The sequence below is a fragment of the Dromaius novaehollandiae genome, chromosome 9, assembly GCF_036370855.1.
Source record: "Dromaius novaehollandiae isolate bDroNov1 chromosome 9, bDroNov1.hap1, whole genome shotgun sequence".
Taxonomy (NCBI): domain Eukaryota; kingdom Metazoa; phylum Chordata; class Aves; order Casuariiformes; family Dromaiidae; genus Dromaius; species Dromaius novaehollandiae.
This window is the reverse complement of record NC_088106.1, coordinates 32399089-32414905: the sequence shown is the minus strand read 5'-3', so window position 1 is coordinate 32414905 and position 15817 is coordinate 32399089. Positions and strand designations below refer to the sequence as shown.

Below are 15817 nucleotides of genomic sequence, written 5' to 3'. Positions count from 1 at the left end.
TGAATCCTAAGAAAAAAAAAAAAGAAAGAAAAAAAAAGAAAAAAATCCAACTCTACCCTTCCACATTATATCATAATCACAAACGCATTTGCTAATTCTTTTCTTTAGAACAGAATTGACTAATTTTTTGATTCAAACATCAGGCTTCCTGATGCATAGGTGGGCTGGATCTCTCCTTGGAAATCTTTTTTAAAATTAATTCCACATTTCACTGGCTTCCTGGTCTAGGGTTCCAAGATATTTTTGAGCAAGAGGTTAAAAGCCACCGTTGGCAGTCTAGCTGCTCCATCTTAACTTCCTTTAGAGTTTTTGAATGAGTCTTCTCAGGTGCTGTCAACTTATTCCTGCTCACTTTGTTTGTGCCACTGCACCTTCAAGCCACTTCAACGCAATTCATTCTCTAACGAGTTTCCCAGGAAGAAGCACTCTGGCATGGTCATCTCCCAAGCGTGACAAATACTGATGCGGAATTTGCATTTAGCTCTTCTGCTATGGCTTTATTTGCCTTGAAAACTCCTTTTGTAATTTGATCACCTATCAGCCCTATAGATTCTCTGGCTGGCTTCCTGCTGCAGGCAAGGAAAAAAAGAAAAAAGTCATTTTTATATGCCTTTTCCAAGTTTGAAAAACAACTTTTTTTGATCCGCCTCATTCTGCTTTTAGGCTCAGCTTGTTTGCAATCTTTCCTATTTTTCCTCACTTGCCCACAACTTCAGTTTTTTAAAGGAGGCCTTCTTGCTTTTAATCTCCATCATCTTGCTGTTCAGCCATGCCACCTTTCTTTGGCACTTTTTCAAGTGCCCTTGGTAGGAAGTACATAAGCATTTGCTCCGAACTTTGAGAACAAGGTTCTTAAATAGTCTCTACGCAGACTGTAAACCCAGCTGCCTGTTTTTAGCTTCTGTGTAACAAGCTTCCTCCTTTTTATTTAATTCTACTTTTTGATATTAAGAGCAATAGCGGTGGGTTTTTCAGCCTTTGTGGCTCCCAGAAGGTTGTTAACCTCGACTATGTTATCTCTGATTCAGAACCCTTCGACAGCAACAAGCTTCTGGTTCAAAATGTTATTCTAAACAAAATCAAAGTTGTTTCTTCTCTCATGGTTTCCTGAAGCAGTCATCAGTCACATATAATATTTTAATCTCAGTGTTACATACTACTGTAACATTGAAACTATGAACACAGAGGTTCCTTTCACCAACTTCTCAGCCAAGCATGGAAACGTCACCTGTCAGCCTCTGCTGGGCCTTGTGCACAGTGCAGGGAACGTTCTGAAAAGCGCAACTGCGGCAGTTCTGATCTCTGCTGTGCCTTTGCTATGACACTGGAGGGCCACAGCCCTTGCCCAGGACCACCGAGGAGCCCATCCAACGCTTTGTGAAGCAAGGCACCTTTAAGCTCAAAAAGCAAATCACCATGTGGTCCTCTTAAAAAAGTCAAATCCTAGTATCTACACCAACTTCATAGAAATTGTAAAAGGTCATATAACTAAGTCAGAGCAAATTGTTTAACCCCTTCATACCACCAAGTATGAACATTAATTTTTAGCTTTTATCTCTACAAGAGAGAAATACAATGGAGTGAAAAAAGAAACTTGATAACACTGCTAGATTGACACAGTCATCTAAATTTTTGAGAGACTCTGTATTCACATACTCTAAATATAATGCTTTTCCTTTATGAACAAAAGCAAGTTGCACATACTTTAAAGCTTTGTATTGATTAAATACCATCAGTAGAAAAAAACAGGCACAAAAAGGAACCGAGAAAAGCTAATAAATCATTTGGCTAGATCATCAAGAACCAAAAAATGGTCTTCAGACACTGTTGCTGCTTACATCACTCACACTCTCCCAAAAAAACCAAGTGGGCTGGGGACATGAGAGAAGTAAAGGGCAGAAAGAAAAACAGAAACAGATGAATGGATAGAGAGAAGAAACAGAAACTCTAGTACTCTCTGTGGAAGCAGTCCCCATGACACCACGGGCTCAGAGAGCCATCTGAGGTAAGGGAAAGTCTCTACCCTGAGAGACTGCAGGCAGCAACAGAAACAGTTCAAGATACGCTTTCAGCAGGAATGACAACCTATGCCTGACTGCTTTCTCAAGTAATCCATTTCAAAACTCACGGCTTGCAAACAGTTGCGTCTGATGCAGCTTGTTCACATAGCTTTCAACTGAGCCTCAGATCACATCTTTTCGGCCTCTCCCCCTCCTGTTTAATCTCACTCAAGATTGGTGAGAAAAAAGAAAGGAAAGGACTTGTGCTGACTGTATTGCCCTTGGGTTCATATTACAAGTTCTTCTCCCTTGCCTATGCCAATTTGGTTTATTGAGATTGAAAATACTTTCAGAAGAGACACTTTTTCAGCTTTGTAACCACACAACTGTAATCCTTAGACTTCAACCTAAGGACAAAATGAACACTGGTAAATCAATCAAAATACAGAAAGCTAAAATTTGGGCTCCTGCAGAAGTCAGTAAAAGACAGACTTCAGTGTGTTCAGACATCTATTAAGTTTTCCTTCAGTCCTGACAATCCCTGTAGATCTGACACTCTCCAGACTCCCCACTGCATGTCTTCTACATAACTCTTCTTGCAAAACCCCAATAGCCACAACCCTCCCACCTCATAACCAGCAGAACGCCTCCGACTGCTGCCTCTCTGGAACATAGCGCTTACCAACTCAACATACCTAGCGATCGATACAATTTGGCACCAAGAGCAGAATTGCAAGCCTCTACAGACACCTCCAGAACTCCAACTAACCTGGATAAGCATGTCAAAAGTAATGCATTTGAAAAGCTTGAATACATACCTGTCGTCCAACTCTATCCTTTTCATACTGTGTAGATGCAAGACAGCTAATATTATTGCCACCAGGAATATAACAGCACAGCACACCCCTACACTGATATAAAACACACGGGTAGAAGTGGTGGGAGCTGCATTTACAGGATCAACTGAAATAGAAAGAGAAAAGTTTGAGCCTTTCTCAAAAAAAGTAGTAAACTATATTCCATTGTTCCAAGCAAGCTGACATGACAGGAGGGCAGCGCTGCTCCTCCCAGTGTCCTCCCCGGCTCCCCCGTCCCCAGCGCCAAGGTCATGTACCCAGGTGGCAGCAGGGTGCTGAAGCCACCCTAGCAGGGAAAGCATCATGGTTCCTGCTGCAGCAAAAGTAGGGCAGGGAGAGCAAGCCACTCCGTGCCTCCATTTATGTACTGGGACAGAAAGAAAGTTCCTACGGAATGAAAAAAACTTCCAGGAGCCTCCTAAAATGGTCTTGCAGTGTCAGAGACGCCCCGTAGTCTCTGTCCCACACAACCCCTTGATTCCCCTCCATAGCTCCCACCAAGGTGAGCGCTCTCACCTTGAGACACAGCAGTACTCCTCATACCATTCCCACACTGCAAACACAGTTACTAGCAGCATGGACAAACCAAGCTTCCTGCTCAGTCGAGCCCCAAACGTAGCAGACATTAGAGCCACTGACTTGCTAAGTGGGGCCAGAAAAGCAATTATCAATGGGACACCAAAACGTACATCAACATAGGAAATAAAAACAGGATTAATACCTAGATGCAACATCCCAGTGGTGCTTACTCACTGACTGAATGTTCCATAGCACATAACTTTAGCTTCTGCTCCTGGTTTTAAAGTAGGATGGGTGGATTACAGATCCCAGACCCACATCTTAATGCACCAGTGGCACAGGACAGTTAATCCTCTTTCTCAAAAGAATCTCTATTGTACTGAATTTTAGGACAAAATTCTGACTTTGCACCTTGACAGTGTGGGGGCCGTCTGTTGTGCTGACCTTCAGCTTGCACTAAGAAGCTGCACAGGCCAGAGGGATTTGAGACAGCAGGAGGCAGGATTTAGCTTATCCTGTTTTATTAGCAGGGATGACCGAGCAGCCCTATCCACCCACTACTTAAAATCTTGTACTGTAGAGATGACAGTTGCCCTGGAACAAAAGCAGGTGGAGAACAGAAAACTGAGCAATGCTCTCCATGGCTTCCCAAAAGCATTTTAGCAAAAAGTTTACATTCCGAGGGCCACAGAAGCTGAGCACACTGGCAGGGATATTTTCAGCTAGAAGAGGAGTGAAAGAAAAAGAAACCACCTCATTCCATGCATTCAATACTGACAAGTTAAAACAGCAAGCCCGACAGGTCCTAAAGTCAAGAAAATAGATCAAAGTTACGTATGGAAACGAGCGCCACCATGATATGATAAAAAAGTTGTTAAAAGATTAGAAACCTTCCCCAACCCCCCACTCTTTACCAGTACATACTTCCCATTAAAATGATTGATAAAAAAACCTAGTAAAACACTAGGTTTAGTACAGATTATCTGGGGAGCATTTTCATAGGGAATGCTGCAAGTTTCTCATTTGTTTAAAACTGAAGTAAATGGCACACTCAAAGTTACTTACAGATAGCCTGGCACACTCAAAGTTACTTACAGATAGCCTTGCTGCTGTTTTTGTCAGATGTTGGAGATTTCACTTCTGGTTCAAGTTCTAAATAGATGAGGGAAAACCATTAAGCTTGCTACACATTTATGATTGTAGTCCTTAACAGGAAATCAACTGTTTCATTTCTCAAGAAACAAACTCACTTTTCCAAATAGGCAAGTTGACTCAAGGACCACAGTTATTTCTAGATTTCCATTTTAAAAAGCCAACCACTTTAAAAATAACACTTAAAAAGCTTTAAGACACATGGGTCAGACACCTTTCACTATTGATGCATATGCACTCCTCCAGACTATCACAGCCAGCAGGAGTCCGCTGAGGCCACGCTTGAACACACAGAATCCACCTACCTCCAAACCCCTTCAGTTTATCCATAAAATCCCAAAGGGGAAGATAGTAGAAAGAGCAGGTGGAGAGTATGGGGTGTGTGTATAAATGCGCACACACTAAACAAAAACCTCGCTGAATCTGATAACCCTCTGACCCCTCGGGAAGCCAGTTCAGTCTCACAAACTCATGGAAAGAGTAATGCAGGGAAGGAAGTAAAACACACATGAATCTGCTTTTTGCCTTTTTCAGACCTTAGCAGAAACTATTAGGTACACTGTGAGCAAAACCACTACCAAGTTCCTGCATATTTTTAATTCATGTGCTAAATTCAAGTGGGAATCCCAAGATGCTCTATACCACTCCATACACAACCTAAAAAGTAACTGAGGCTTTTACGAACCCACAGAAACACAACCTTAGTAAGAATTATCTTTTACATAATTCAGGAAGTGACTCTGCCTCACACAGCCCCATTACTATGTAAGCACCTATAGAAACTTCCTTTGCTCATTAAGCAGTTCAGCAAGCTATGAATGCATAAGCAGTACAGACTGTGTGCTAAAAAGTCCATATTTTCTACAAGTTCATCCTTGAACATTCATAGCCAAAAGAGACATGACAGGCTCCTCTTTGAAAACTGATTAGTGTCCCCAAAAGCTCTAAAACTGAACATCACCTGTCAATAGGATATTGCAGCCAATTTTAAGAAGGGTACGGTTCTTGTGATTCTCTAAAATAATTTTCTTTTAATGCCTATAAAGATATTTCTAGGAAACGGCAATAGGAGAAAGTAACAATTTAAAAACAATTTGGGCTTGCAGATTCAATTTCTAAGTCTAAACACATAAAAGTCAATCTGGGATGTTTGAAGTTTGCATTATTTACCATCCTTTGTACTCAAAGTCTGAAAAAACTAACACCTGCTTATATTTATCAAATGACCCATTTTGAGTTTATCTCAATTTATAAACTAAGCAGATTTAGTTTTTAAGTCTTTAGAACAACCCAAATATTTAGAGTGCTATAGATTTGAGTTTCTTCCTTCCAAGCTCAACAGAGAAAACAGGTTTTTTGTTATATATGTGAAAGAGTCTTAATCTACAGAACACATCAACATACTATCATCACCACTAACTCTTTTCTTTCCTGCCCTCCTCCCTCATTTGTTTCACATATTCTGGGCGTATTTAGGGAATTTGTCCATTCTTCTGGTTAAAAAAGAAAGTCCCTGTTTTTCCTCTGAAAGGCAAATGTTACCCAGTTTCTTCATCTACTTTTCATCATTTATTCTGGTGGATTATTACTCATGTTCTTTGTCATATATCTTCCCACTCCCTTTTTCTGTTCTGCTGTAACACTTAACAGTTGTTGAATTTTTGAAACTCAATGCCTTACTTTTGTAGCACATTTTCCTTCGTTTGAAATTTAAGACTGTGATGTTTTTTGACGAGTTTATTGTCAAGTTGAGCTGCATTAATATCGTGACCTCAGAGTCAAGTCTGCCAGCGCAGGAGAGTTCAACACGAAACACTGCAAACAGACAACAATTAAGTTTGAGTACATTTCCAACATTTTGGTAAAATAAATAAATAAATAAATAAATCTTTAAGTGATAGTGGTTCTTTCTGTATGATGCTTTTGTATGATGCTTTTAACAGACATTTTTAAAGAACTTCCCATTAAGAAATGCTATTTTAGTCTTCAGTCCTTATAATTTCAGACAACTGTTAAGGGATCAAAGGTTACACATTTCAAATAAATTTAAGTGAACCATATTGGATTTACAGATTTCTAAAACAAGTCATATTTGTGGATAGACAAAAACTTAAACAAATATGACAGAATTTATTCTCTAGCTTTTATAATCAGCATTACTGATGTCATCAGAGCAGACAGAACAAGCTTAATTCCCAACTGCCTTCCTGCACAAAAAAAGTAACAGAAAAAGAAAACAAAAATCTTTCATTTCTACCCGTGGATCTAACTCACAAGGAAGCAGGCAGTGAGGAATTATAGCTGAATGAGCAAGGAATGATGAATATTTGCACATATCCTGAAACAAATACATTGTTTCTATTTGTTTCTGAAACAAACACATTTGTTTCTAGTATAAAAATCTATGGAGGAGCTAGTACATATTCAAAAGAGTTTTCCCAGTTTTAAACTTATTATTAAAACACTTCAATGCCTTAACAACTCCTACACTTTTTGAAATTACATCTCTACTGGCTAGAGAAATTAAAGGATATAGATTTTAAAATCCATGCAGTTGTTAATTATTGTTGTTGAAATGGAATAGGAACCTTGTATACATTGAAAAAATGTCATGCCTCCTTGCTAGAGAAGTCTGTATCCTCCAAACATGGGAAAAAATATTTACTCTCAAACAGACTAGTAGTCTCAATTTATAATTCCCTTTTAGCACTGCTGTAAACTGTGGCAGAAGACCTAAAAACATAGGATGTTTAGCAGATTATGTTCTTATGCAACACTACACACATCAGAAAAAAACAAAGAACTACTACTGAGTACCAGAAAGCATTATTAGTATCAGTACTAGGTGTACATTTCAAAGGAGGGAAGGCAGGGGGTAGAAATTGATTTGGTTACCTGAGAGCATGCGAGGGACCTCTCCTTGTAATGAAATGTTGGCCTGGGGCATATCCATAGCCACGGGATTATCTACCTGAAATCCCAGTTTGTATTCAACCTGCAACAATAGAAGATTAAAAACAAGTGGGGGGAAAAAAAAAAGTCCTCTGGTAGTAAAAAGAAATGCTATGTACTTCTGGATAACTTTTTCTTCAAATTAAAAATTTGTATTTTATTTTCAGAGAACACTGGGGATTTTAGATGCCCAAACTAAAGTTCCTTATATGAAGTCTGAATATCGGACTTTTGTGACAATTCAAATTAAGAAACCTACAATAGAAGCCATTCTTGAAATCATTCTTGAAAATTTAGACCAGAAATTAAAGTGCTCCTTTAAAAAAGACCTCACTCACTGATGCTCTTCCTCTTACTTGTTCAAAAGCCTACTCACTAAAGCTACAGGAGTTAGGAAAATTCCCACTCATGTAGTCAGTTTCCAGTTATAAGCCATAGGGCCAAAATTGCTTAAAAACATCTTACTCAACTATGTTGAGATTTTGTTTCCACTTGAAGGAGCTGATCCTGCAAGTCCTCGTTCCCACAGGTAAAACCGAGCTGTGAAACTCAGCCTATCACTCCACGTTCAGCTGAATGAATTCGGTTTCACTGCCTGTCCCCCCGCCCTTTTCTCCTTCTCTTCCCCTTTCTAAAATATAATAAGATGCATTTATATTATCGTGTTATTGCTAAGTAATTTTTCAGTCAAGATGTCAAGAGTAGGAACATCATCCAGTTTCTGAGCCGCTATAAACTGCACTATGCCAGCCCCACAAGGTAAGCATCTGGCAGCAGTACTCTGACCGAAGATACACAATAGTGCAACCACAGTAACTGAACCAGGGCTACAGAAGCTCATAAATTCCTATCAAAAACTCAGTCCCAGGCCCTAGGAAACTCAGAGCAGGGTAGGCGATGCACGTAGCTCATAGCTTGAGTTGTGACATTGAGGAAGTTCCTTAAAAGATTGTATTCAAATGGTAAGTGACTGAACTTCATTCAGAGTACACTATCTACTGCCCGAGAAGTTACACTACAATATCCAGTAAAAGGACTGGCTTACACTGTACACAGCACCTTTACAGGCCAAAATTCATGTAAGTTATGACTCAGAAGGAAGAACACTAGCAGAACGTATCTTCAGACATTTCATTTATAAGTCATTAAATATTACTGCTTTCTATTGGAGTCTTACTCAAAAAAAGAATAATCATTGCTCAATTTTTAGAAATAAAGACTGGACCTTTGGCAGATAATTTCATCTACAAGTTTAAGTAACTGGAAGTCCTTCAAGATGTAAAAGCACATGCAATTTTTATGATAGCTGTTGCTGCATGCTTCAGCAATGGTGATTAACCGAAACAGGAGTCCCTTCAACTAGGACTCAGTGATAACACCCTATACGATAGCTTTATAGATTCTTCTCTCCTCCAAACATAGGTTTCCAGAATCTCCAGAACACAACTGCTCTACATTTGGTTACATTTCCAGAGACTCCAGTACATGGCTGCCTCTTCCGTGTGTTCAATTCACCAAAGGACATCCCATAACCAGGAAACTTGTATATTTGTTTATTCGGAAGCAGTAAGTGTAAAATACTTCAAAAGAAGTGCTTAACCTTTCTGCAACAAGACAGTTTGGATACATACCTTAAGTGACTGCCTCTGATCATATAAATAAAAAATAAAGGACCTGGGATAATTATTATTTTCCATTTAGAATATGATAGTTTTGGGAGAAAAATAAAAAAAGCCATTCAATTACAATAGTGGGAATTTACAAATCACATATCAAATACTCAAAGACACAACAGAAATTACATCTGCTCACCTTGGATTTAGCATGCCAACTGAAATGAAGATTGTTGGTCTCGCTGGGAATTAAGAGATTGAAGGACAACGCATAATGATTAACAACGTCATTCCTCACATAATACAACTCTGCGTCAAGACCTATAAAGAGAGCAGGAATTAAAAAAAAAAAAAAGTAAGACAGGGAAAAGCATAACTAGCAATAACACGTGCTATAACAAACAACTCTCACTACCATTACCTCCATTTTTTTTTTTTTTTAAGAGCGATTAAACACGTGCTTCCTAAAGCCCAAAAATTCAACGGCGGGTTTGGAAAAGTGTTTATGTCTGAGTTCAGCACCAGAGTGCTTCAAAATTCTTATAAAGCAGCAATTGCAGAAAGATGCTACAGCCACATAAACTGACAGAGGTAGGAATGTCATGGAAGGGAAGATAAGATTTTTCATATGACTCCCCCAAAAATTCATTACAGACTCTCATGAATGACCCCATCTTTTCCTAGGAATCAAGGGTCCAATTTGTTCTTATTTGCAGTTGCGTACACAAAACACATTGCTTTGGGTTATCAATTCTTTAATTGCAGGTAATTCTTCCTGGAATACCTCATTTCTTGAGCACTCTCCTAACTGACTAGGCCAAGAAACATAAGCACTATGGAATTAACTGTGACATAATTGGATCATAAGACAAAGTGTGCAATTAGAGGAGCGAGATTTGCACACCAAATAGTACTAACATTGAATGCCTACCATTTGCTTTCTGAACTTTATTATAAACCTAGAAAAATCAAGAGACCCATGAAACTATTTACTAAAGAACACTAAAGTGCATTTTCCTAAACAAGATACACACTCCGATATTAAAAATACTAAAAATCCCTTTATCTTTTGCTTCATGCATTTCAAGATCACACTGAATACAGGGTAGGACCTTACAGCTTGCCATCAGTGCAAATTAACCCCGTCCCCTACAGCTGTAAAATTAATGCCAGCTCCGTCTCAGTACAAAACCACGCTGTATTTATAATTGATACCGTTACGTCTTGTCTACAGCATTTTCCCCCATTCCTCCCAGTCAAATCCAGGCTCAGCAATTTATTGACATACTAAGAGAATAATTAGACAAATCAGACACAGATGCATGCTCCAAGTTTGAGCTACAGAGGGGGGACAGCATCCAACTAAAACATTCACAGTACAATTGGGAACATAAATAATGGAGCTATTTTTATTATGGCTAGAAAGTTAAGAAAACCAGAGAGCCTATGGATCTAGAAAGACAGCATTTGAGGCATCCTGAAGTTATTTCAAGAATTTAGGGAAGCATGAAATGCTTTTTTAGAAGGAAAAAAAAATCAAAGATGATGACTAGCGTTGTGTAGGCAAGCTGCATTTGAAGAAAGGGAAGAGAACACGGTTTCCAGAACACGGTTTGACCCACCTTATTTTCATAGGGCACAGAAATACGGCCAAGAGATTACCTTCAACTTTGTTGCTACTAACCACTTGTATTCCCTGCTGGCTCACTAGTGTCCAGAAACTCAAACAAAACCCAGTAGTATATGATCACTGATACGGGGCAGGGGGAACCCTGGAGACTAGATACATGAAACGAATCAACAGAACAGAGTAATCCCAGAGAGCAGCACTCTCAAACCTAAACAGATAAAGATATAGGTGATTCTGTAAGTGTAAGTGTTAAAAAGTTAAACCTTCTTCAGTTTGCCCACTTTTCAGCTCAAGGCTTAATGGCGAGTGTCAAGCAAAAGCACACCCACCAATAGAGGAGAGAGGAAAATACACACACACACACACACACACACACACGTAGCTTGAACCAAGATAAAACTTTGAATTCACATAAACAGAAAAGATTCCAAAACAACTTGCCCAGATTATTTTCACGTGCACACACATCAAAATTCATCTCTGGGACAGTGAAATTGCTTTTGGAAGAGCCAAACTCCTCTTGCTGATAAATGCTCTCATCAATGACTAGAGGTTCAAGGAAACGCTGTTTCAGAACTTGTAACAGCAGAGAATTTGCAATGGGATAATCCCTGATCTAATATAATCTTTGCAGAGAAACTGGTTAAAAGAAATTTCAAAAAACTGTGTACAGTAGTCAAATAGACCATTATAAAAATTGCTCTTTACGAAAGCCACGTAAAAGGCTATCCTGATGAAGCTTTGAAGTATAAAAGCCTCAATTTGTAAAAAATATCTAAAAGTGTACAAAACCAGATGACCCTAAAAGAAGATCAATGACATCTTTAAGCTTCAATGGAGGCAGCATGCTACAACACTTAGCGATGTGATTATATAAACCACTAATGTTTTAATGCCTGCGCTGCCATAAAAAGCTAGATGCTAACGGGCAATGTTAATTATATGAACTCAAACAGCATTACACAGGAGCAGCATGAGAACCAATTTCAAGTCTTACTGCTTCAAAAAGTTACGCTCCAGTTAAGAGACTGGCATATAAAAATAATCCAAGTAATGGATTCTGTAATGTAGCTTTTAACTCATAAAAAAAGAAAAGTCAGTCTGGCTTAGTATCCTGTCTCTAACAGGGGCCGAAGGAAGAATACAAAACCAAGACAAGTATATAGTGACACTTCGCTATATACTCCTCCTTGCTTCCCATGACTGCGGATCAGGAACTTGCTAAATTAAAAGGTGGTACTTTTGAACAGCTCTCACAGAAGGAAAATCCAGTGAATTTGGACAAATACTTTCTGAAACCATGGAAACTCTAAATATATACTTGGAAAATTTCAGTGTTTCACTGCTGTAAGGTACTTGAGGAGAGCCACTTTTTTTTTTCCCTTAGTATAACATCAGTTAAAACATTTCTCCTATCACAAATCTTTTCCAGCAACAGACTACAGACAAAATTCGATTTGGAATGAAAAAACTAAGAATCTGTGACGACAAGAGATGAGCAAGTTCTAATCGTCCCATCTCCAATCCTCCACAGTAGAGTCTGGCATCCAGACCATCCATCCCTAACTTTTTTTTTTAAAAAAAAACCTTTCCGCACCCCAAAAATCCTATATTCCTGAAGTGCCTTGTCTATATCATTTATCTCGATCAGGCCAGCTCAACACATGAAGAATGGCAGTTGACCTGTCACTAATAAAAAAAAAGCAACTTTCCTGTTCTCCGGGCAGGTAGACAGGCAGAAAGGTGCGTTTTGCCTGTCAGTCACTCGAACTGGGTATTCTTGATCCAGGCTGCCATCAATTCACATGCTATGCCGGGGAGCTTTCTCCGTTCTGCGATTCTTCATCTTGAAGAAACAGAAAGTTTCCCCAAACTCACAGAAATTAATAGAGCAACCCTGCAGTAGAGCGTGTGTAAAGGGCTCTAATAGACTTCTACAGAAAATACATTTTTTGCTAGTATAATGAATACTTTTCTCAACTCCCCATGTGTTGCTCAGGCTAGAGGTCTCCATGGGATTGCAATGGGGAAAACCGCAGCACAGGCCGCCAGACTCCAACAAACCTGGGCTGCTTAAAACAGCAAGCGAGGATACTATTGCAAACACGTGCTGCAGATTAAATCTAACGTCACTCCTTCTGCAAGTGCTGATTAAGGGGACAATAGTCAGCCTCGGTCAAGTAGCTTCAGTTATTTTCATTTAGTATTAGCTGTGAACTATTCCTATGCAATTAGATGTTTTTTCCTTGTATCTACATACACTTTCACACACAATGAAATTGTGCCCACCTCACTGCTTAGATTTCCAGACTGAGTACATGATATCATTAACTCTCCGGGAAACAGACATTAAAAATGGTTTAGGAGTTTGCAGGAAGCACTTCAGGCTCCATTACCATGACAGCTTAAGTCAAATTAATTCAGCATTCCTTTGGTTCCCTTTTACCTTTCCCCCCCTCTCAGACATGCATACTCACACCCCCTTTGCAACCTTACTTATCTAAGCTTTCATCAGCCCAAGTTAAGGGAGCTGAGGTGGCAAAAAGCCAGTATATAAGAAAAAGTAGGTGACATTTCTCTGTCAGTTTAACTCTCTGAAATAGTGAGGATGCTAAGGGGCTCTCAATACGGAGGGAAGGACTGCAGCAGCACCACCAGTTTAAAGCAAGCTTGTACTAAAATACCACTGCTTCCTTATTCAGATAGTCCAGGCTTTTTCAAACTATGCAGATGTGCCTTCTAAAGATGGTATCAAATTAAGCAAGTCACAGTCAATACAGTCTAAGCCTACAATCGCGAGCATTTCTTAATATGTGCACATCTCAGATTACAGTATCAGCATAAAATGTAATCTAAGTGAAGCAGGTTGCTGGGGATAGGAGACAGAATCAAGACTCATTTTCCAAGTATTTCAGATTTCAAGAATGCTTAGTAAACTGGTAATGCTGCATTAAATGATATTGACCGATATCATTTGAAAAATGTAGTTCTGCAAGGCAGCAGGTTCCTCCTAAGGTGCTGAAAGTTTTCCCCATCCTGCATTTTAAGTAGGGCAAATACAATGGAGCACTCAGAACCTCATGGAACAGATCCAAATTAGCACGTAATGATTAATGTCATATATGAAATGATGAAACAAGAAAACAGATGGCTCTAGAAGAAATAAATGGATGAAGCATTACAAAGAACTAGGGAACATGGGAAGTTCAGGAATCATTTTCTAGGCAAGGCAGTAAAACTTAAAAAGGTGGAAATACTTAAGAAGGAGGAAAACCTAAAAAGGAGTACTAAAAAATTGTTAAGTGACACAAACTGCAGAGGAGGAAAAGAAGCTCTGCAGAATGTTTCTATTGGTTTAAGCGGGAATTAGAGATCAATGATAACCAACTTTAAAACTTAAGACTGTAGTTTTGCTTTGGCAAGTCTCCTTAAATAAGTCCATATGCAGAGAATGCACAACACTAAAGGATCTAATTTCTCATTACTTGGACTTGACTAATCCAAACCAACTCACAAGAAAACAAGACAACCAACGCTTTGCTTTCATCTGAAGGCAAAACCCCCCACACTTTTACCCAGGAAACCTCTAAATCTCATTATTGACTTCCGTATCTTCATACCTCCATCCTTGGGCACAAACTTGAAAGAACTAAATTAAAGTTGAACACAAGCAAACAGAAAAAGATACATTTAAGCACAGAGAAAGTCAGTCATTTGGCTGCACTATTTAACATAACAAAACATTCTGAAGAAGCTCAGACAAGGAAGGGAGAGGCTGGCTTTCCTTCTAAAAGGCAAAAGATGCTGGGCTGCCCTTGCGTTCATGACAAAACTGGATCATGTCGCGCTAACAGCCCAACAAAACACTACTCTTCAAGTGCCCCTCTGTAAATGCAGTCTAGCTTCAACTCTTAGTTTAAAATAAAACAACCTCCCCACCTCTATTAGCATGACAAAAATAAGATTTTATTCTTAAGAAGCAAATCTATCCTACAACATAGACCAGCAGTAACACATTCTTCTTACGAATATTTTGGACAAAACCCCAGGTAACGGAGTTCAAATCATTACAACATAATTCGGGAACATTCTGTCTCAAATATGAGAAACTTAAAATAAATGGGAAATGGGAAAGTTAGATGAGATTGTTATTAGACCAGAGCTAGCATTCATACTGCAGTAAGCAGTATTTCAGAAAAAAGCAATTTAGTAACAGCAGCTTGTATAATTGGGCTCTCCCAGCTGTCTTTCCAGCCCTCTTGGAGCTTACTGCCTATGCTACAGAAATGACTGAAATCAGTGCAAGTTTTGTTGATATGCCAGGTCTGTAATTTGTAGCAGTTACTTCATAAACAGCTGAGAAATCTCTGTAGGGAGATGTCAAACCACTCCAACCATCACAAAGCAAGCCATTCTTGCTCTTAAGCCACAGCCATTGAAATAAATCGTGCCCAATCCAACAAAACCTCACTCCTCCAACAACCTTTTGAAGGTTTCTTTAGATAATGCCTTACAGAGGCTCTGTGCTAGAGATCTTAGAGATGGGCAAGGTGAATATCACTGTGAATGACATGAATTGAAAAAAAAGTTATAGTTATACAAATTATTAGCTTTATATCATTATTCTATTTATTCTCTAAACATTCTAAATATTGTGTTAGCTATGCATGCTCCAGAGAATGATGCCCCAACTCCCGAGGAGCTCATCTGGCCAAACCAGAGGCCTTTCATTCCAGGACAAACATCCACAGGAAAAAGAGTAAGAACATCAGCCTTCAACATCCCTTCACCATCATCCATTTCCCAGGTCTGTGCAACTTCTCAAACACAAAGAAGTGGGAGGCCAGCACAGGAAAAATGTATTTTGTTGAAGAAAGTTATCATATACTTCGTCCCCCCCCTTTCTCCTCTCATCAAAAATACACCAAAAGTCTGAAATACTGACTTTAAATCCTAAACTTTGCCAATAACTTCTGTAAGTTTCTATAACGTTCTGCAAATACACACTGTAACACTTCTGGTAGTAATACATTAAGCTAAACACAAGAAAACACTGCTGGAGGATTAAAATCTGCTCTTGACTGCAAAAGCTTT

The 15817-nt window shown here is 39.1% G+C and overlaps 1 protein-coding gene across 2 annotated transcripts in view; it reads right to left on the bottom strand.

The window, feature by feature from the left end:
• RYK (receptor like tyrosine kinase) overlaps positions 1 to 15817 on the bottom strand; it is a 62276-nt gene that overhangs the window by 34223 nt on the left and 12236 nt on the right. For both annotated transcript variants that reach the window (XM_064517151.1, XM_064517152.1), the window contains exons 2-6: positions 9293 to 9414; positions 7424 to 7523; positions 6209 to 6343; positions 4472 to 4528; positions 2819 to 2963 (exon numbers count right to left, since the gene is read on the bottom strand). In XM_064517151.1, the coding sequence (XP_064373221.1) occupies positions 2819 to 2963; positions 4472 to 4528; positions 6209 to 6343; positions 7424 to 7523; positions 9293 to 9414 (559 nt within the window). The remainder of the gene's footprint in view (positions 1 to 2818; positions 2964 to 4471; positions 4529 to 6208; positions 6344 to 7423; positions 7524 to 9292; positions 9415 to 15817) is intronic.